Source organism: Somniosus microcephalus, chromosome 9 (genome assembly GCF_052327205.1).
Source record: "Somniosus microcephalus isolate GS21.2 chromosome 9, FLI_Smic_1.0, whole genome shotgun sequence".
NCBI classification, from domain to species: domain Eukaryota; kingdom Metazoa; phylum Chordata; class Chondrichthyes; order Squaliformes; family Somniosidae; genus Somniosus; species Somniosus microcephalus.
The window spans coordinates 214,243,455-214,266,060 of record NC_140995.1 but is presented as its reverse complement, the minus strand read 5'-3'; the positions used below and the strand labels follow the sequence as shown (position 1 = coordinate 214,266,060).

The 22,606-nt window shown below is 47.0% G+C and overlaps 1 protein-coding gene across 1 annotated transcript in view; it reads left to right on the top strand.

Annotated features, from left to right (window-relative positions):
* The window catches only part of LOC147113013 (uncharacterized), a 194,336-nt gene extending 186,778 nt beyond the window's left edge, over positions 1-7,558 (top strand). Inside the window, exon 6 of the mRNA XM_085998237.1 lies at positions 7,538-7,558. Within this exon, the coding sequence (XP_085854363.1) occupies positions 7,538-7,558 (21 nt within the window). The remainder of the gene's footprint in view (positions 1-7,537) is intronic.
* Positions 7,559-22,606: the final 15,048 nt, after the last annotated feature.

Genomic DNA, 22,606 nt, shown 5'->3' with positions numbered 1-22,606 from the left:
GAGAATTCCACAGGTTCACCACTCCCTGGGTGAAGAAATTCCTCCTCATCTCAGTCTTAAATGGCTTACCCCTTATCCTTAGACTGTGACCCCTGGTTCTGGACTCCCCCGCCATCGGGAACATCCTTCCTGCATCTAGTCTGTCTAGTCCTGTTAGAATTTTATAAGTTTCAATGAGATCCCCTCTCATTCTTCTAAACTCTGGCGAATACAAGCCCAATCGACCCAATCTCTCTTCATATGCCATTCCTGCCATTCCAGGTATCAGTCTGGTGAATCTTCGCTGCACTCCCTCCATGGCAAGAACATCCTTCCTCAGATACGGCGACCAAAACTGCACACAATACTCAAGGTGTGGTCTCACCAAGGCCCTGTACAACTGCAGCAAGATATCCTTGCTCCTGTACTCGAATCCTTTTGCTGTGAAGGCTAACATACCATTTGCCTTCTTAACCGCCTGCTGCACCTGCATGCTTACCTTCAGCGACTGGTGCACAAAGACACCCGGGTCTCGCTGCACTTCCCCTTTTCCCAATCTATTGCCGTTCAGATAATAATCTGCCTTCCTGTTTTTGCCACCAAAGTGGCTAACCTCGCATTTATCCACATTATACTGCATCTGCCATGCATCTGCCCAATCACCCAACCTGTCCAAATCGTACTGGAGTTTTTCGGCATCCTCCTCGCAGTACACACGCCCACCCAACTTTGTGTCGTCTGCAAACTTGGAGATATTACATCTAGTTCCCTTGTCTAGATCATTAATATATATTGTGAATAACTGGGGTCCTAGCACCGATCCCTGCAGTACCCCACTAGTCACTGCCTGCCACTCGGAAAAAGACCTGTTTATTCCAACTCTTTGCTTCCTGTCTGCCAACCAGTTCTCTATCCAAGTCAGTACCTTACCCCCCAGTCCCATGTGCTTTAACTTTGCACGCTAATCTCTTATGCGGGACCTTATCGAAAGCCTTCTGAAAGTCCAAATACACCACATCCAGTGGTTCTCCTTTACCTATTCAACAGTTACATCCTCAAAAAATTCCAGTAGATTAGTCAAGCATGATTTACCTTTTGTAAATCCATGTTGACTTTGTCCGATCCTGTCACTGTTTTCCAAGTGCTCTGCTATTACATCTTTTATAATGGACTCTAGCATTTTCCCCACTACCGATGTCAGGCTTACCGGTCTATAATTCCCCGTTTTCTCTCTACCACCTTTTTTAAATAGTGGGGTTACATTAGCTACCCTACAATCCATGGGAACTGTGCCAGAGTCTATAGAATTTTGGAAGATGACCAGCAATGCATCTACTATTTCTAGGGCCACTTCCTTAAGTACCCTAGGATGTAGATTATCAGGCCCTGGGGATTTATCGGCCTTCAAACCTGTCAATTTCCCTAACATCATTTCCCTACAAATACTGATTTCATTCAGTTCCTCCCTTTCTTTAGATGCTATGTTCCCCGACATCTCTGGGAGGTTATTTGTGTTCTCCTTTGTGAAGACAGAACCAAAGTATGTATTTAATTGGTCAGCCATTTCTTTGTTCCCCATTATAAATTCCCCTGATTCTGACTGCAAGGGACCTACGCTTGACTTCACCAATCTTTTTCTCTTCACATATCTATAGAAGCTTTTACAGTCAGTTTTTATGTTCCCTGCAAGCTTACTCTCATACTCTATTTCCCCCCTCTTAATTAATCCCTTTGTCCTCCTTTGCTGAATCCTAAACTGCTCCCAATCCTCAGGTTTGCTGCTTTTTCTGGCCAATTTATATGTCCTCTCCTTGGATCTTATGCTATCCCTAATTTCCCTTGTTAGCCACGGTTGAGTCACATTTTTTGTTTTATTTTTATGCCAAACAGGGATGAACAAATTCCGTAGTTCATCCGTGCGATCTTTAAATGTTTGCCATTGCCTATCCACCGTCAACCCTTTAAGGAACATTCCCCAATCCATCCTAGCCAACCCACGCCTCATACCATCATAGTTTCCTTTATTTAAATTCAGGACCCTAGTCTCTGAGTCAAATACTTCACTCTCCATCTTCATGAAGAATTCTTCATATTATGATTGCTCTGCCCCAAGGGGCCTCGCACAACAAGATTGCTAATTAATCCTTTCTCATTACTAATACCCAGTCTAAGATGGGCTGATCTCTAGTTGGTTCCTCGACATATTGGTCCAGGAAACCATCCCATATACACTCTAGGAATTCCTCCTCCACAGTATTGTTACTAATTTGGTTAGCCCAATCTATATGTAGATTAAAGCCACCCATGATAACTGCTGTGTTCTTATTGCATGCATCTCTAATTTCCCATTGAATGCCATCCTCAACCTCAGCATTACTGTTTGGGGGTCTATATACAACTCCCACTAACGTTTTCTGCCCCTTGGCATTTCTCAGCTCTACCCATACGGATTCCACATCATCAGAGCTAATATCCTTCCTTACTATTATGTTAATCTCCTCTTTAACCAGCAATGCTACCCCACCTCCTTTTCCTTTTTGCCTGTCTTTCCAGAATATTGAATACCCCTGGATGTTGAATTCCCAGCCTTGGTCACCCTGGAGCCATGTCTCTGTAATCCCAATTATATCATATCTGTTTAATTCATACAGCTTATTATGAATGCTCCTCGCATTAAGACACAAAGCCTTCAGGCTTGTTTTTTTTAACAATCTCAGACCTTTTAGAATTATTATTTACTGTGGCCATGTTTGATTTACACCCTTGATTTCTCTGACTGCCACTTTTGCTTTTCTCCTTCCTGTCTTTTGCTTCTATCCTTGCTTCCCTTTCCTCTGTCTCCCTGCACAGGTTCCCATCCCCCTGCCATTTTAGTTTAAACCTTCCCCAATAGCACTAGCAAACACTCCCCCTAGGACATCGGTCCCGGTCCTGCCCAGGTGCAAACCGTCCAGTTTGTACTGGTCCCACCTCCCCCAGAACAGGTTCCAATGTCCCAGGAATTTGAATCCCTCCCCCTTGCACCATTCCTCTAGCCATGTATTCATCTGAAATATCCTTCTATTTCTACTATGAATAGCACGTGGCACTGGTAGCAATCCTGAGATTACTACCTTTGAGGTCTTATTTTTTAATTTAACTCCTAACTCTCTGTATTCAGCTTTTAGGACCTCATCCCGGTTTTTACCTATATCATTGGTACCTATATGCACCACGACAACTGGCTATTCACCCTCCCCCTTCAGAATGCCCTGCAGCCGCTCCGAGACATCCTTGACCCTTGCACCAGGGAGGCAACATACCATCCTGGAGACTCGTTTGTGGCTGCAGAAACGCCTATCTATTCCCCTTACAATAGAATCCATTATCACTATAGCTCTCCCGCTCTTTTTCCTTCCATCCTGTGCAGTAGAACCACCCATGGTGCCAGGACGTTGGCTGCTGCTGCCTTCTCCCGATAAGCCATCTCCCTCAACAATATCCAAAGTGGTATATCTGTTTGAGAGGGGGATGGCCACAGGGGACCCCTGCACTACCTGCCTGCGCCTACTACTCTGCCTGGCGGTCACCCATTCCCTTCCTGCCTGTGCAGCCTTTACCTGCAGTGTGACCAACTGATTAAACCTGATATCCTGCCTGGGAGTGTTTGATGGGCTAGTACAGAGGGTGCTTTACCCCATTTATTGCCCATGATGCACCCTCCAATTAATGATCCGATGGTCCCTCTCTTTGATACCCTGAAGATCCCTCCACTTATTGTTTCTGACACTATTCCTCTTACAGGGAATAGACTTGTTTCAGAGCACAAAGGAGGTTGTGATATCCTTGCCTCATCCCAAACACCATTTCCACAAACTGCCTCTCTCTGCCAAAGCAGGAGGGAGACACAGTGGCTGACATAAAGAGAGGGGAGACTTTCTGGTGTATAAAGCAAGAGGTAGACATGGGGGCCTTTGAATAGTGGGACCTCACATTTGGAAGATGGGAGGGATAATTTATCAGTGGTAATTTTGGGAGTCTGTGCTCCCTGACTGGAGTCTCAGTACATGGGAGCAGGGTTGGAGACGGGATTGATTGTATAACCTGCGTTCATGCCCAGTGAGACTGCACACCAGTGCTCCGATGATCCCACCACTTGATACCCATGAAGATCCCTCCACTTATTGCTTGTGGCACCCTTCCTGTTACAGGGAATAGGCTTGTTTCAAGGCACAAAGGAGGCTGTAATATCCAGGGTTGGAGAAGGGACTGATTGTACAACCTGCTTTCATGCCCAGTGAGACTGCACACCAGGAGCAGAGACTGGTCATGTGACCCTGTAATACCTTGAGTGGGAGGGGCTTGGGCTGCTTTGTGACATGTTTCCTGGCTCCTCTGTGATGTCACCTGGAGACAGGTTTACACCCCTGGTTACACAGCATCAACGGGAGTCACTGTGGGATGAGCTGGACTTGGCAGCTGACACTGCCAGTGAGTTTAGTCCTTATAAATAGGGGAAAGGAAAGAACAATTTAATATTAAGGTAAGTAATTCAACCAAATGTCATTCATTACAAACATATTCAAACTAAATATAATCATAGTAACAAAAATAGACTGAATGTATTCCAATTACAGATTCTAGAATTAATAATTTTTATATTAAATGTTTCATGTAGTGAAGAGTATCTCAGGAGGGTGGAGAGAGTGGAGCCAAATCATCATCACACTAACTGGGACTGGAGAAATGTCGCTGGATTCACAGAGCAGATCTGGTGGGACCAAGGCCCTCAATGTCAAAGACGGGATGAAACAAGAAGCCCCAACAATGATTGTAAAGGTGAGGAACTTTACTGAGGATCCCATCAGTCCAGGATTTTGCCAAGGTGAGAGTCTAACCATCTACTGGGTGCTTCTTCGACAAATGCCATAAGGGACTGCCTTTGATGCGACAAGTACAATTGAGCTCAACTTGTATGTAAAGCTAGCCCATACCTGGAACAACAACAGAAAATGCTGGAAAAACTCAGCAGGCCAGGCAACATCCGTGGAGAGAGAAATAGAGTCAACGTTTCAGGTCGAAACCCTTTGTCAAGACTGAAAAAACACAGGAAATGAAACAAATTAAAAGGCCAGTTTGGGGGCTGAGAGAGAACAAAAGAGAAGTGAAGAGACATTGGGGGAAAAATTGGGTGAGTAGCACCACCTGTTAGCGCTTAAAGAGGCAGTCAGTGGCTGTAGCGCCACTGGCTGCGCCTCCCGCGATATTCAGCAGGGGCGCTAATGGTGGCGTTAGCCATTTGCGCTGCGCCACCACCGATGACATCATCAGTGTGCGCAGCGCCCCATTCACGCCCAGAACGCGATATTTGGTAGCGAACGCCGCTGTAGCGCCGTTTGCTACCCGCGCCCGGTTCACGGGGCCTTCTTGCGCCGGCAGAGGCGCAAGTTAAGGTGGAGGTGCAGGGCGGCCGCTTTTTCGGCGGCCGCCTGCCAGCACCTCCGTCCCCGGCCTCCTGGTCCCCCCCCCGCGGCATTGCCGGCTGTTTCCCGAGAGCCCGGCACTTCTCCTTGGTGCCGGGCTCTTTTGCCGGACCTCGCGATCGGGGTTCGTGCTGTTGCAGGCCCCTCCCCCTTAACAGTGAGAGGAAGGCCTGCAGTACCACAGCGTGCCGTGTCGCAGCGTATGGCGCTGCGGCACGTTGCGCTGCGATATTCAGTTTCAGCGCCCTAAGAGGGACGCAGAGCGCCTCGAGCCTCGCCCCATCTCCCTCTAGGGGCACTTCAACTGAATTTCTGACGATCGCTACAGCTTCGAACGCTGCGCAAAAACCAGCGCCCAGGCGAACTTGGCGCCAGTTTGGCGCCTCAACCCAAAGAGGTATTCAAAACGAGACGAGATGGTGATAGGACTAGTGGAGACAAAAGACGGCTCTAGATTAGGTGTGAGATGCGCTGGCAGAATGGGAGACAGCTGCCATGTGGGAGAGAAAAAAAAGTGGGGGCCAAAACAAAGGTGTGGATAAAAAATATAAGTAAAAATGCAATGGGGCCGAGGTTATGATCTGAAATTGTTGAACTCGGTATTGAGTACGGAAGGCTGGAAAGTGCCTAATCATACCTGGGACTGCCTGACACTTACATGTAGAGGGATTTTTATTCTAAGTTCATCCCATGCTGTACCTGAGCTGGTGTGCTTCATTGGGTAGTGTCAGAGGAGCTGTACGCTGAATTTAAAACATGCTGGATCTGAGTTGGCTGTGTGTGATCAACCAATTTAGAGAGAGCTTTACACTTCATCTAAGTTGTACTGTACCTGGCCTGGGAGTGTTAGATGGTAATGTAAAGTGGGAGGCTTTACTCTGTATCTAACCAGTGCTATACCAGGCCTGGGAGTGTTTGATGGGACACTGTAGAAGGAACTTTACTCTGTATCTAACCCGTGCTGTACCTTCCCTGTGAGTGTTTGATGAGACAGTGTAGAGGGAGCTTTACTCTGCATTAACTGAGATTGACTGATACTTTCATTGACTATTTCTTTCATATACCCAGCACTGGCCTGAACTCAGATACTTTCTGTATACTCACAGAGATCAGCACGAGAGCACAAAACATCCCAAACACAGGAGCTGACCCTGGGATGGTGCGACACTAACTCTGCAGGTACATTAACAACCTCTAGAGATGAACCCCTGTCCGCACCCATCCTACTTTATCATTTTCTTGTGGTTGCAGTTGGAATATTGCGGGTGTGTGACGGCAAGCCTAAGGAATTTCCCACCTTTGACCTCTTCAATTTTTTTATTTCAGCTCAGCTTTGAAAACCAGGGCTGTCCTTCAGATGTCACGCATTTCCTGACAGCGCATTTCCAGCACTAGACATGTGACAAGAGAGTGACACCAAAGAGGTAGGACATGTGCAGCCACACTCATCAACATCCATCTTGCCCACACCTGTTGCTGTGCTGTGAAAGATCGAGAAATGCTGGAGTTCCCCTGTGGAGGGAGGCAACGGCAGCTCTGCTGCAAAAGACAGTCAGTCACTCGACACAAGAGATGGTGAAGGAAAGAATCAGAAAATGTGAAGCTTTGAGGAGCTGGATTCTGAACAAAATGAGGTTCCTCAGATCACGGTGTATTCATACCAGATACATGTGTCAGAAATGTTTGTGTCCACAATTAATCCTGAGTGCCTCCAGCTCCAGAGGAGTAACAGTCAATTCCAGATTAACACATATTGAGGCCTGTTACAAAGGTATTGGAAACCAAACAGGACAAAGACAAATAGCACTGAACTATTGATTAATGGGAAGATCTGAATTATAGACAGATTAAATTTGATCCTGCAGGAAGGAAGGAAAAAATGAAGGAAGGAAGATACTAATCTGTAATAACCGGGACACAAGCACGAATGTGCTGTGCCATGGACTGAATAGGAGTATCAACATTTCCCACTTTCACTTTCCCACTGCTGATTATGGAGTGGGTTGGCCCATTAGCTGGGCTTACAGTGAATCGCACCATTTGTTTCTAACATCCAATTTGTTTAAATTCAGTTTATTGTTATGTTTCCTCTCCAGAGGCTGATGGTACAGAGCTGACCAATGTACAGACACTGGCCAACGCTGAATCAGTGGGGAAATTTATAGAGAACATTTTCTCCTCTTTTACCTCACCCATAACTCTTTGGAGACACAAGTGGTAACTTCTGGCTCTGTTAGTCACCATTCCTGTTAATGCTGGGCCAGATTGGGGACACAAGGCCCTGTCCCTCTGAAGTACTTAGATGACATTTCCATAGCCATGGAAAGCTTCATGCGACTGATGTAGAATCCAGTCTCTGGCACTTCATGAGTGGGAGGAGGATCTGCTCTAATGTCACCAGCACTGCCCTTGGGTCTTTTTCTCCCATCAGCAGCAGAACATCCCTTTACCATCTCCTGTATCAAAAACTCGGGTTGACCTGACTGGTCTTCCTTTGATTCCTTCCCTTAGTTTACAGACTTTTCTGCCGTTTATTTTTTGTAATTGTGAACCCAAGTGGAGGGCCCAGACCCAGTAGAAGCAGAGCGTGATTGAGGCCGAAGGCAGATTTGTTGGAACAAATCTCTGGGACTTAGGAATAGAATGACTGTGGAGGCTAAAAAAGTAAATAGGATAATGAAACAGTTTGGGTGGAGATAAGGAATAATAAGGGGAAAAAAACACGAGTGGGTGTAGTATATAGGCCTCCGAACAGTCGCAACTCGGTTGGACGGAGTATCAATCAGGAAATAGTTGAGGCTTGTAATAAGGGAACATCTATAATTATGGGGGATTTTAACTATCATATAAATTGGACGAATCAAATTGGGCAGGGCTGCCTTGAGGATGAGTTCATTGAGTGTATTAGGGATGGGTTTCTTGAGCAGTATGTAACTGAACCAACCAGGGGGCAAGCAACCTTAGATCTGGTCCTGTGTAACGAGACAGGATTAATTAAAAATGTCCTAGTAAAGGATCCCCTTGGAATGAGTGACCATAACATGGTTGAATTCCATATTCAGTTAGAGGGTGAGGAGGCTGTATCTCAAACAAGCGTGCTAAGCTTGAATAAAGGAGACTATGAAGGTATGAGAGCGGAATTGAGTAAAGTGGATTGGGAAAATAGGTTAAAGGATAAGACGATACATGATCAGTGGTGTACATTTAAGGAGTTATTTTACAACTTCCAAAATAAATATATTCCACTGAGAAAAAAAGGGTGTAAAAGAAAAAACAGCCATCCGTGGCTAAGTAAAGAAATTAAGGATAGTATTCGACTAAAAACAAGGGCATATAAGGTAGCCAAATCTAGTGGGAGGATAGAGGATTGGGGAAACTTTAAAAGACAGCAAAAAATAACAAAAAGATTGATTAAGAAAGGGAAGATACATTATGAAAGTAAATTAGCAAAAAATATAAAGACAGATAGTAAGAGTTTTTATAGTTATATAAAAAGAAAAAGGGTGGCTAAAGTAAATGTTGGTCCCTTAGAGGATGAGACCGGGAAATTAATGGTGGGAAATATGGAGATGGCAAAAACACTGAATGAATATTTTACATCAGTCTTTACAGTAGAGGACACCAAGAATATCCCAACACTTGACAAGCAGGGGGCTATAGGGGGGGAGGAGCTAAATACGATTAAAATCACTGAGGAAGTAGTACTTGGTAAAATAATGGGACTCAAGGCGGATAAATCACCTGGACCTGATGGGTTACATCCCAGGGTTTTGAGGGAAGTGGCGGTAGGGATTGTGGATGCATTGGTAATAATCTTCCAAAACTCCCTGGACTCAGCAAAGGTCCCGGCAGACTGGAAAACTGCTAATGTAACACCCTTATTTAAAAAGGGCAGTAGACAGAAGGCTGGAAACTATAGACCGGTTAGCCTAACATCTGTGGTAGGTAAAATTTTGGAGTCCATTATTAAGGAGACAGTAACAGGACATTTGGATAATCATAATTTAATAAGACAAAGTCAGCATGGTTTTATGAAGGGGAAGTCATGTTTGACAAATTTGCTGGAGTTCTTTGAGGAAGTAACATATAGGGTGGATAAAGGTGAACCAGTGGACGTAGTGTATTTAGACTTCCAAAAGGCATTTGACAAGGTGCCACACAAAAGATTATTGCTTAAGATAAAAAATCACGGGATTGGGGGTAATATTCTGGCATGGATAGAGGATTGGCTATCTAACAGAAGGCAGAGAGTTGGGATAAATGGTTCATATTCAGACTGGCAATCAGTAACCAGTGGTGTTCCGCAGGGGTCAGTGCTGGGTCCCCAACTCTTTACAATCTATATTAACGATTTGGAGGAGGGGACCGAGTGTAACACGTCAAAGTTTGCAGATGATACTAAGATGGGAGGGAAAGTAGTGAGTGAGGAGGACATAAAAAACCTGCAAGGGGACATAGACAGGCTAAGTAAGTGGGCAGAGATTTGGCAGATGGAATACAATACTGGAAAGTGTGAGGTTATGCACTTTGGCAGGAAAAATCGTAGAGCAAGTTATTATCTTAATGGCAAGAAACTTGAAAGTACTGAAGTACAAAGGGATCTGGGGGTCCTGGTGCACGAAACTCAAAAGGTTAGTATGCAGGTGCAGCAAGTGATTAAGAAGGCCAATGGAATGTTGGCTTTCATTGCTAGGGGGATAGAATATAAAAATAGGGAGGTATTGCTTCAGTTGTACAAGGTATTGGTGAGACCGCACCTGGAATACTGCATACAGTTTTGGTGTCCATACTTAAGAAAGGACATACTTGCTCTCGAGTCAGTACAAAGAAGGTTCACTCGATTAATCCCGGGGATGAGGGGATGGACATATGAGGAGAGGTTGAGTAGATTGGGACTCTACTCATTGGAGTTCAGAAGAATGAGAGGCGATCTTATTGAAACATATAAGATCATGAAGGGGTTGGATCGGGTGGATGCACGGAGGATGTTCCAGATGATGGGTGAAACTAGAACTAGGGGGCATAGTCTTAGAATAAGGGGCTGCTCTTTCAAAACTGAGATGAGGAGGAACTGCTTCACTCAGAGGGTGGTAGGTCCATGGAATATGCTGCCCCAAAAAGCTGTCGAAGCTACATCATTACATAAATTTAAAACAGAAATAGACAGTTTCCTAGTAGAAAAGGGATTTAAGGGTTACGGGGAGCGGGCAGGAATTTGGACATGAGTCTAGGTTCGGATAGGTCATGGCCCTGTGGGTAGCGGAGCGGGCCCAGGGGCCGTGTAGCCTGATCCTGCTCCTGTTTTCGTGTGTCTAATGCTGTTAGATTCAGGAGATAGTCCTGTCATAGTGGATTGGCGGTTAGGATCAGATCAGCCATGATCTTATTGAATGGCGGAGCAGGCTCGAGGGGCCAATTGGCCTACTCCTGCTCCTATTTCTTATGTTCTTATGTTCTAAAAAGAGGACACGAGAACGGGAAAAGGTTAAAGCAAAATTAAGTTACAATTAAGAAAAACAAGAAACACAATATATAAAAAACACGTTTTTAATTCTAATTTATTCATTCTGGGGATGTGGGCATCACTCGCAAGGCCAACATTTATTGCCCATCCCTAGTTACCCTTGAGAAGGTGGTGGTGAGCAGCCTTCTTGAACCGCTGCAATCCGTGTTGTGAAGGTTCTCCCATAGTGCTGTTAGGTAGGGAGTTCCAGAATTCTGTGAGACTTGGAGGGGAACTTGGAGGTGGTGGTGGAAGCCTTGCTGCCCTTGTCCTTTGAGGTGATAGAGGCCGCAGGTTTGGGAGGTGCTGTCGTGGAAGCCTTGCTGAGTTGCTGCAGTGCATCTTGTAGATTGAACACACTGCAGCCACAGTGTGCCGGTGGAGGAGGCAGTAAATGCTTAAGGTGGTGGATGGGATGCCAATCAAGCAGGCTGCTTTGTCCTGGATGGTGTTGAGGTTTTTGAGTGTTGGAGCTGCACTCATCCAAGGACATGGAGAGTATTCCATCACACTCCTGACTTGTGCTTTGTAGGTGGTGGAAAGGTTTGGGAAGTCAGGAGGTGAGACACTCGCCGCTAAATACCCAGCTTCTGCCTAGTTCTTGCAGCCACAGTATTTAAGTGGCTGGTCTAGTTAAGTTTCTGGTAAATGGTGAAACCCAGGATTTGATGGTGGGGGATTCAACGATGGTAATGCCATTGAACGTCACAGGGAGCTGGTTAGACTCTCGCTTGTTGGCGATGATCATTGTCTGGTGCTTGTGTGGTATAAATGTTACTTGCCACATATCATCCCGACCTGAACATTGCCCAGGTCTTGCTGCATGACTGCCTTATTTTCTGACGAATTGTAATGTTGTCGGGTAGATGCCAGTACTGGATCAGCTTGGCTAGAGGTGCAGCTAGTTCTGGAGCACAGGTCTTCAGCTCTGCAGCTGGGATGTTGCCGGGGCCCACAGTCTTTGCTGTATCCAGTGCGCTCTACTGTTCTTGATATCATGTGGAGTGAAGTGAATTGGCTGAAGACTGGCTTCAGTGAAGGTGGGGACGTCAGGAGCAGGCCGAGATGCATCATCCACTTGGCAGTTGTGACTGAAGATGGTTGCGAAGGCTTCAGCCTTGTCTTTTGCACTCACGTGCTGTGCTCCGCCATCATTGAGGATGGGGATGTTCAAGGAGCCTCCTCCTCCCGTTAGTTGTTAATTGTCCATCACCGTTCACGACTGGATGTGGCAGGACTGCAGAGCTTTGATCTGATCGATTGGGTGTGGGATCGCTTAGCTCTGTCTATAGCATGCTGCTTCTGCTGTTTAGCATGCATATAGTCCTGTGTTGTAACTTCACCAAGTTGGTTTCTGATTTTCAGGTACACCTGGTGCAGCTCCTGGCATGCTCTTCAACACTCCTTATTCAACCAGGGCTGGTTTGATGGTAATGGTCGAATGAGGGATATGCCGGGCCATGAGGTTACAGATTATGCTGGAATAAAATTCTGTTGCTGCTGATGGGCCCAGCGCCTCATGGATGCCCAGTTTTGAGCTGCTACATGTGTTCTTAATCTATCCCATTTAGCACGGTGGTAGGGCCAGAAGACACGATGAAGGGGTGTCCTCAGTGACTCAATAGTACCATGATTGACCGAGCTGCCTGAGTCCTGAAGGACATAGCAGCCAGACAGGCTCACGGCAGGTAGTGAGAGAATAAACACGAGCCACTACCGAGCCACACTTGGTGATGGACATTGAAGTACCCCGCCCAGAGGACATTCTGTGCCATGACGCCACAGTGCGCTGGATAAGAGATTAGCGTGTAAAGTTAAAGCACATGGGATTGGGGGTAAGGTACTGACTTGGATAGAGAACTGGTTTGCAGACAGGAGGCAAAGAGTTGGAATAAACAGCTCTTTTTCCGAGTGGCAGGCAGTGACTAGTGGGGTACCGCAGGGATCGGCGCTAGGACCCCAGCTATTCACAGTATATATTAATGATCTAGACGAGGGAACTAGATGTAATATCTCCAAGTTTGCAGACGACACAAAGCTGGGTGGGCGTGTGTGCTGTGAGGATGATGCCGAGAAACTCCAGTATGATTTGACAGGTTGGGTGATTGGGCAGATGCATGGCAGATGCAATATAATGTGGATAAGTGCGAGGTTATCCACTTTGATGGCAAAAACAGGAAGGCAGATTATTATCTGAACAGCAATAGATTGGGAGAAGGGGAAGTGCAACGAGACCTGGGTGTCCTTGTGCACCAGTTGCTAAAGGTAAGCATGCAGGTGCAGCAGGCACTTAAGAAGGCAAATGCTACGTTGGCCTTCATAGCAAAAGGATTTGAGTACAGGAGCAAGAATGTCTTGCTGCAGTTGTACAGGGCCTTGGTGAGACCACACCTTGAGTATTGTGTGCAATTTTGGTCACCTTATCTGAGGAAGGATGTTCTTGCCATGGAGGGAGTGCAGCAAAGATTCACCAGGTTGATACCTGGGATAGCAGGAATGATGTCGATTGGGCTGGAGTTTAGAAGAATGAGAGGGGATCTCATTGAAACTTATAAAATTCTAACAGGGCTAGACAGACTAGATGCAGGAAGGATGTTCCCGATGGCGGGGGAGTCCAGAACCAGGGGTTACAGTCTAAAGATAAGGGGTAAGCCATTTAGGAATGAGATGAGGAGGAATTTCTTCACCCAGAGAGTGGTGGACCTGTGGAATTCTCTACCACAGAAGGCAGTTGAGGCCAATTCATTAAATATATTCAAGAAGGAGTTAGATATATTTCTTAAGGCTAAAGGGATCAAGGGATATGGGGAGAAAGCAGGGCCAGGGTACTGAATTTGGATGATCAGCCATGATCTCATTAAATGGTGGAGCAGACTCGAGGGGCCGAATGGCCTACTCCTGCTGCTATCTTCTATGTTTTTATGGATGAGGAGGGAGTAAATCTTTAAGATGTTGGATGGGTGGCTGATTAAGCGGCCTGCTTTCCCCTGGATTCTGTCGAGCTTCGTGAGTATTGATGGAGCTGCAACTGCCCAGGCAAGTGGAGAATATTCCATCGCACTCCTGACTTGTGCCTTGCAGGTGTGCCGATGTCATCGGTGTGCGCAGCGCCCCATTCGCGCCCCGAACGCGATATTTGGTAGCGAATGCCGCTGTAGCGCTGTTCGCTGCCCGCGCCCGGTTCACAGGGCCTTCTTGCGCCGGCAGAGGCGCAAGTTAAGGTGGAGGTGCAGGGCGGCCGCTTTTTCGGCGGCTTCCTGTCAGCACCTCCGTCCCCAGCCTCCTGGTCCCCCCCCCGCGGCATTGCCGGCTGTTTCCCGAGAGCCCGGCACTTCTCCTTGGTGCCGGGCTCTTTTGCCGGAACTCGCGATCGGGGTTCGCGCTGTTGCAGGCCCCTCCCCCTTAACAGTGGGAGGAAGGCCTGCAGTACCACAGCATGCTGTGTCGCAGCGTATGGCGCTGCGGCACGTTGCGCTGCGATATTCAGTTTCAGCACCCTAAGAGGGACGCGGAGCGCTTCGAGCCTCGCCCCATCTCCCTCTAGGGGCACTTCAACTGAATTTCTGACGATCGCTACAGCTTCGAACGCTGCGCAAAAACCAGCGCCCAGGCGAACTTGGCGCCAGTTTGGCGCCTCAACCCAAAGAGGTATTCAAAACGAGACGAGATGGTGATAGGACTAGTGGAGACAAAAGACGGCTCTAGATTAGGTGTGAAATGCGCTGGCAGAATGGGAGACAGCTGCCACGTGGGAGAGAAAAAAAAGGGGGGGGCCAAAACAAAGGTGTGGATAAAAAATATAAGTAAAAATGCAATGGGGGCCGAGGTTATGATCTGAAATTGTTGAACTCGATATTGAGTACGGAAGGCTCTAAAGTGCCTAATCATACCTGGGACTGCCTGACACTTACATGTAGAGGGATTTTTATTCTAAGTTCATCCCATGCCGTACCTGAGCTGCTGTGCTTCATTGGGTAGTGTCAGAGGAGCTGTACGCTGAATTTAAAACATGCTGGATCTGAGTTGGCTGTGTGTGATCAACCAATTTAGAGAGAGCTTTACACTTCATCTAAGTTGTACTGTACCTGGCCTGGGAGTGTTAGATGGTAATGTAAAGTGGGAGGCTTTACTCTGTATCTAACCAGTGCTATACCAGGCCTGGGAGTGTTTGATGGGACACTGTAGAAGGAACTTTACTCTGTATCTAACCCGTGCTGTACCTTCCCTGTGAGTGTTTGTTGAGACAGTGTAGAGGGAGCTTTACTCTGCATTAACTGAGATTGACTGATACTTTCATTGACTATTTCTTTCATATACCCAGCACTGGCCTGAACTCAGATACTTTCTGCATACTCACAGAGATCAGCACGAGAGCACAAAACATCCCAAACACAGGAGCTGACCCTGGGATGGTGCGACACTAACTCTGCAGGTACATTAACAACCTCTAGAGATGAACCCCTGTCCGCACCCATCCTACTTTATCATTTTCTTGTGGTTGCAGTTGGAATATTGCGGGTGTGTGACGGCAAGCCTAAGGAATTTCCCACCTTTGACCTCTTCAATTTTTTTATTTCAGCTCAGCTTTGAAAACCAGGGCTGTCCTTCAGATGTCACGCATTTCCTGACAGCGCATTTCCAGCACTAGACATGTGACAAGAGAGTGACACCAAAGAGGTAGGACATGTGCAGCCACACTCATCAACATCCATCTTGCCCACACCTGTTGCTGTGCTGTGAAAGATCGAAAAATGCTGGAGTTCCCCTGTGGAGGGAGACAACGGCAGCTCTGCTGCAAAAGACAGTCAGTCACTCGACACAAGAGATGGTGAAGGAAAGAATCAGAAAATGTGAAGCTTTGAGGAGCTGGATTCTGAACAAAATGAGGTTCCTCAGATCATGGTGTATTCATACCAGATACATGTGTCAGAAATGTTTGTGTCCACAATTAATCCTGAGTGCCTCCAGCTCCAGAGGAGTAACAGTCAATTCCAGATTAACACATATTGAGGCCTGTTACAAAGGTATTGGAAACCAAACAGGACAAAGACAAATAGCACTGAACTATTGATTAATGGGAAGATCTGAATTATAGACAGATTAAATTTGATCCTGCAGGAAGGAAGGAAAAAATGAAGGAAGGAAGATGCTAATCTGTAATAACCGGGACACAAGCACGAATGTGCTGTGCCATGGACTGAATAGGAGTATCAACATTTCCCACTTTCACTTTCCCACTGCTGATTATGGAGTGGGTTGGCCCCATTAGCTGGGCTTACAGTGAATCGCGCCATTTGTTTCTAACATCCAATTTGTTTAAATTCAGTTTATTGTTATGTTTCCTCTCCAGAGGCTGATGGTACAGAGCTGAGCAATGTACAGACACTGGCCAACGCTGAATCAGTGGGGAAATTTATAGAGAACATTTCTCCTCTTTTACCTCACCCATAACTCTTTGGAGACACAAGTGGTAACTTCTGGCTCTGTTAGTCACCATTCCTGTTAATGCTGGGCCAGATTGGGGACACAAGGCCCTGTCCCTCTGAAGTACTTAGATGACATTTCCATAGCCATGGAAAGCTTCATGCGACTGATGTAGAATCCAGTCTCTGGCACTTCATGAGTGGGAGGAGGATCTGCTCTAATGTCACCAGCACTGCCCTTGGGTCTTTTTCTCCCATCAGCAGCAGAACATCCCTTTACCATCTCCTGTATCAAAAACTCGGGTTGACCTGACTGGTCTTCCTTTGATTCCTTCCCTTAGTTTACAGACTTTTCTGCCGTTTATTTTTTGTAATTGTGAACCCAGGTGGAGGGCCCAGACCCAGTAGAAGCAGAGCGTGATTGAGGCCGAAGGCAAATTTGTTGGAACAAATCTCTGGGACTTAGGAATAGAATGACTATGGAGGCTAAAAAAGTAAATAGAAAAAGAGGACACGAGAACGGGAAAAGGTTAAAGCAAAATTAAGTTACAATTAAGAAAAACAAGAAACACAATATATAAAAAACACGTTTTTAATTCTAATTTATTCATTCTCGGGATGTGGGCATCACTCGCAAGGCCAGCATTTATTGCCCATCCCTAGTTACCCTTGAGAAGGTGGTGGTGAGCCGCCTTCTTGAACCGCTGCAATCCGTGTTGTGAAGGTTCTCCCATAGTGCTGTTAGGTAGGGAGTTCCAGAATTCTGTGAGACTTGGAGGGGAACTTGGAGGTGGTGGTGGAAGCCTTGCTGCCCTTGTCCTTTGAGGTGATAGAGGCCGCAGGTTTGGGAGGTGCTGTCGTGGAAGCCTTGCTGAGTTGCTGCAGTGCATCTTGTAGATTGAACACACTGCAGCCACAGTGTGCCGGTGGAGGAGGCAGTAAATGCTTAAGGTGGTGGATGGGATGCCAATCAAGCAGGCTGCTTTGTCCTGGATGGTGTTGAGGTTTTTGAGTGTTGGAGCTGCACTCATCCAAGGACATGGAGAGTATTCCATCACACTCCTGACTTGTGCTTTGTAGGTGGTGGAAAGGTTTGGGAAGTCAGGAGGTGAGACACTCGCCGCTAAATACCCAGCTTCTGCCTAGTTCTTGCAGCCACAGTATTTAAGTGGCTGGTCTAGTTAAGTGTCTGGTAAATGGTGAACCCCAGGATTTGATGGTGGGGGATTCAACGATGGTAATGCCATTGAACGTCACGGGGAGCTGGTTAGACTCTCGCTTGTTGGCGATGATCATTGTCTGGTGCTTGTGTGGTACAAATGTTACTTGCCACATATCATCCCCCACCTGAACATCGCCCAGGTCTTGCTGCATGACTGCCTTATTTTCTGACGAATTGTAATGTTGTCGGGTAGATGCCAGTACTGGATCAGCTTGGCTAGAGGTGCAGCTAGTTCTGGAGTACAGGTCTTCAGCTCTGCAGCTGGGATGTTGCCGGGGCCCACAGTCTTTGCTGTATCCAGTGCGCTCTACTGTTCTTGATATCATGTGGAGTGAAGTGAATTGGCTGAAGACTGGCTTCAGTGAAGGTGGGGACGTCAGGAGCAGGCCGAGATGCATCATCCACTTGGCAGTTGTGACAGAAGATGGTTGCGAAGGCTTCAGCCTTGTCTTTTGCACTCACGTGCTGTGCTCCGCCATCGTTGAGGATGGGGATGTTCAAGGAGCCTCCTCCTCCCATTAGTTGTTAATTGTCCATCACCGTTCACGACTGGATGTGGCAGGACTGCAGAGCTTTGATCTGATCGATTGGGCGTGGGATCGCTTAGCTCTGTCTATAGCATGCTGCTTCTGCTGTTTAGCATGCATATAGTCCTGTGTTGTAACTTCACCAAGTTGGTTTCTGATTTTCAGGTACACCTGGTGCAGCTCCTGGCATGCTCTTCAACACTCCTTATTCAACCAGGGCTGGTTTGATGGTAATGGTAGAATGAGGGATATGCCGGGCCATGAGGTTACAGATTATGCTGGAATAAAATTCTGTTGCTGCTGATGGGCCCAGCGCCTCATGGATGCCCAGTTTTGAGCTGCTAGATGTGTTCTTAATCTATCCCATTTAGCACGGTGGTAGGGGCACAGGACACGATGAAGGGGTGTCCTCAGTGACTCAATAGTACCATGATTGACCGAGCTGCCTGAGTCCTGAAGGACATAGCAGCCAGACTGGCTCACGGCAGTGAGAGAATAAACACGAGCCACTACCGAGCCACACTTGGTGATGGACATTGAAGTCCCCCGCCCAGAGGACATTCTGTGCCATGACGCCACAGTGCGCTGGATAAGAGATTAGCGTGTAAAGTTAAAGCACATGGGATTGGGGGTAAGGTACTGACTTGGATAGAGAACTGGTTGGCAGACAGGAAGCAAAGAGTTGGAATAAACGGCTCTTTTTCCGAGTGGCCGGCAGTGACTAGTGGGGTACCGCAGGGATCGGTGCTAGGACCCCAGCTATTCACAATATATATTAATAATGATCTAGACGAGGGAACTAGATGTAATATCTCCAAGTTTGCAGATGACACAAAGCTGGGTGGGTGTGTGTGCCGTGAGGAGGATGCCGAGAAACTCCAGTATGATTTGACAGGTTGGCTGATTGGGCAGATGCATGGCAGATGCAATATAATGTGGATAAATGCGAGGCTATCCACTTTGGTGGCAAAAACAGGAAGGCAGATTATTATCTGAACAGCAATAGATTGGGAGAAGGGGAAGTGCAACGAGACCTGGGTGTCCTTGTGCATCAGTTGCTAAAGGTAAGCATGCAGGTGCAGCAGGCAGTTAAGAAGGCAAATGCTACGTTGTCCTTCATAGCAAAAGGATTTGAGTACAGGAGCAAGGATATCTTGCTGCAGTTGTACAGGGCCTTGGTGAGACCACACCTTGAGTATTGTGTGCAATTTTGGTCGCCTTATCTGAGGAAGGATGTTCTTGCCATGGAGGGAGTGCAGCGAAGATTCACCAGATTGATACCTGGGATGGCAGGAATGATGTCGATTGGGCTGGAGTTTAGAAGAATGAGAGGGGATCTCATTGAAACTTATAAAATTCTAACAGGGATAGACAGACTAGATGCAGGAAGGATGTTCCCGATGGCGGGGGCGTCCAGAACCAGGGGTTACAGTCTAAAAATAAGGGGTAAGCCATTTAGGACTGAGATGAGGAGGAATTTCTTCACCCAGAGAGTGGTGGACCTGTGGAATTCTCTACCACAGAAGGCAGTTGAGGCCAATTCATTAAATATATTCAAGAAGGAGTTAGATATATTTCTTAAGGCTAAAGGGATCAAGGGATATGGGGAGAAAGCAGGGCCAGGGTACTGAATTTGGATGATCAACCATGATCTCATTAAATGGCGGAGCAGACTCGAGGGGCCGAATGGCCTACTCCTGCTGCTATCTTCTATGTTTCTATGGATGAGGAGGGAGTAAATGTTTAAGATGGTGGATGGGTGGCTGATTAAGCGGCCTGCTTTCCCTTGGATTCTGTCGAGCTTCGTGAGTATTGATGGAGCTGCAACTGTCCAGGCAAGTGGAGAATATTCCATCGCACTCCTGACTAATGCCTTGTAGGGAGTGAAAAGGCTTTGGGGAGTCAGGAGGTGGTGAGTCACTTACGCAGACTAACCAGTGTCTGACTAACTCTTGTAAGCACAATATTTATTTGGCTGATCTAGTTAATTTCCTGGTCAATGGTGACCCCCAGGTTGTTGATGGTGAGGAATTCAACAATGGTAATGACATTGATTGTCATGGGGTGGTGGTTAGACTCTCTCTTGTTGGAGATGGTCATTGTCTGGCACTCGTGTGGCACAAATGTTACTTGCCACTTATCATCCCCAACCTGAATGTTGTCCAGGTCGTGCTGGACACAGACTGCCTCATTATCTGATGAATTGCGAATGTAACTTGACACTGTGCAATCAGTAGCGAACATCCCCACTTCTGAAGGTCATTAACAAAGCAGCTAAGATGTTGGGCCTAGGACACTGTCCTGAGTAACTGCTGCAGCGATGACCTGGGTCTGAGATGATTGGCCTCCAATAACCACAACCATCTTCCTTTGTGCTAGATATGACACCATCCAGTGGAGAGTTTTCCCCTGATCCCCATTGATTTCAGTTTTATTAGGGCTCCTTGGTGCCACACTCGGACAAATGCTGCCTTGATGTCGAGGACAGTCACTCTCACCTCACCTCTGGAATTCAGCTCTTTTGTCCATGTTTGGACCAAGGTTGTAATGAGGTCAGGAGACAAGTGGTCCTGGCGGAAACCAAACTGGGCATCGGTGAGGAGGTTATTTGTGAGTTAGTGCCGCTTGATAGCATTGTCGATGACAGCTTCCATCACTTTGCTGATGATGGAGAGGTGCTTAATGGGGTGGTAACTGGCTGTTGGATTAGTCCAGCTTTATGTGGACTGGACATACCTGGGCAATTTACCACTTTGTCGGGTAGAAGCCAGTACTGGAACAGCTGGGCTAGAGGTGCAGCTATTTCTGGAGCAGAGGTCTTCAGCTCTGTATCGGGGATGTTGTCGGGTCCCAGAGCCTTTGCTGTATCCAGTGCGCTCTACCGTTCTTGATATCATGTCAGTGAAGCGAATTGGTTGAAGACTGGCTTCTGTGACGGTGGGACCTCAGGAGCTGTAATGCATCATCCACTTGGCACTCGTGGCTAAAGATGGTTGCGAAGGCTTCAGCCTTGTCTTTTGCACTCACGTGCTGTGCTCTGCCATCGTTGAGGATGGGGATGTTCAAGGAGCCTCCTCCTCCCGTTAGTTGTTAATTGTCCATCACCATTCACGACTGGATGTGGCAGGACTGCAGAGCTTTGATCTGATCCATTGGGTGCGGATCGCTTAGCTCTGTCTATAAAATGCTGCTTTCGCTATTTAGCATGCATATAGTCCTGTGTTTTCAGATACACTTGGTGCAGCTCCTGGCATGCTCTTCAACACTCCTTATTGAACCAGGGCTGGTTTGATGGTAATGGTAGAATGAGGGATATGCCGGGCCATGAGGTTACAGATTATGGTGGAATAAAATTCTGTTGCTGCTGATGGGCCCAGCGCCTCATGGATGCCCAGTTTTGAGCTGCTAGATGTGTTCTTAATCTATCCCATTTAGCACGGTGGTAGGGGCACAGGACACGATGAAGGGGTGTCCTCAGTGACTCAATAGTACCATGATTGACCGAGCTGCCTGAGTCCTGAAGGATATAGCAGCCAGACTGGCTCACGGCAGTGAGAGAATAAACACGAGCCACTACCGAGCCACACTTGGTGATGGACATTGAAGTCCCCCGCCCAGAGGACATTCTGTGCCATGACGCCACAGTGCGCTGGATAAGAGATTAGCGTGTAAAGTTAAAGCACATGGGATTGGGGGTAAGGTACTGACTTGGATAGAGAACTGGTTGGCAGACAGGAAGCAAAGAGTTGGAATAAACGGCTCTTTTTCCGAGTGGCAGGCAGTGACTAGTGGGGTACCGCAGGGATCGGTGCTAGGACCCCAGCTATTCACAATATATATTAATGATGATCTAGACGAGGTAACTAGATGTAAGATCTCCAAGTTTGCAGACGACACAAAGTTGGGCCGGCGTGTGTGCCGTGAGGAGGATGCCGAGAAACTCCAGTATGATTTGACAGGTTGGCTGATTGGGCAGATGCATGGCAGATGTAATATAATGTGGATAAATGCGAGGCTATCCACTTTGGTGGCAAAAACAGGAAGGCAGATTATTATCTGAACAGCAATAGATTGGGAGAAGGGGAAGTGCAACGAGACCTGGGTGTCCTTGTGCATCAGTTGCTAAAGGTAAGCATGCAGCTGCAGCAGGCACTTAAGAAGGCAAATGCTACGTTGTCCTTCATAGCAAAAGGATTTGAGTACAGGAGCAAGGATATCTTGCTGCAGTTGTACAGGGCCTTGGTGAGACCACACCTTGAGTATTGTGTGCAATTTTGGTCGCCTTATCTGAGGAAGGATGTTCTTGCCATGGAGGGAGTGCAGCGAAGATTCACCAGATTGATACCTGGGATGGCAGGAATGATGTCGATTGGGCTGGAGTTTAGAAGAATGAGAGGGGATCTCATTGAAACTTATAAAATTCTAACAGGGATAGACAGACTAGATGCAGGAAGGATGTTCCCGATGGCGGGGGAGTCCAGAACCAGGGG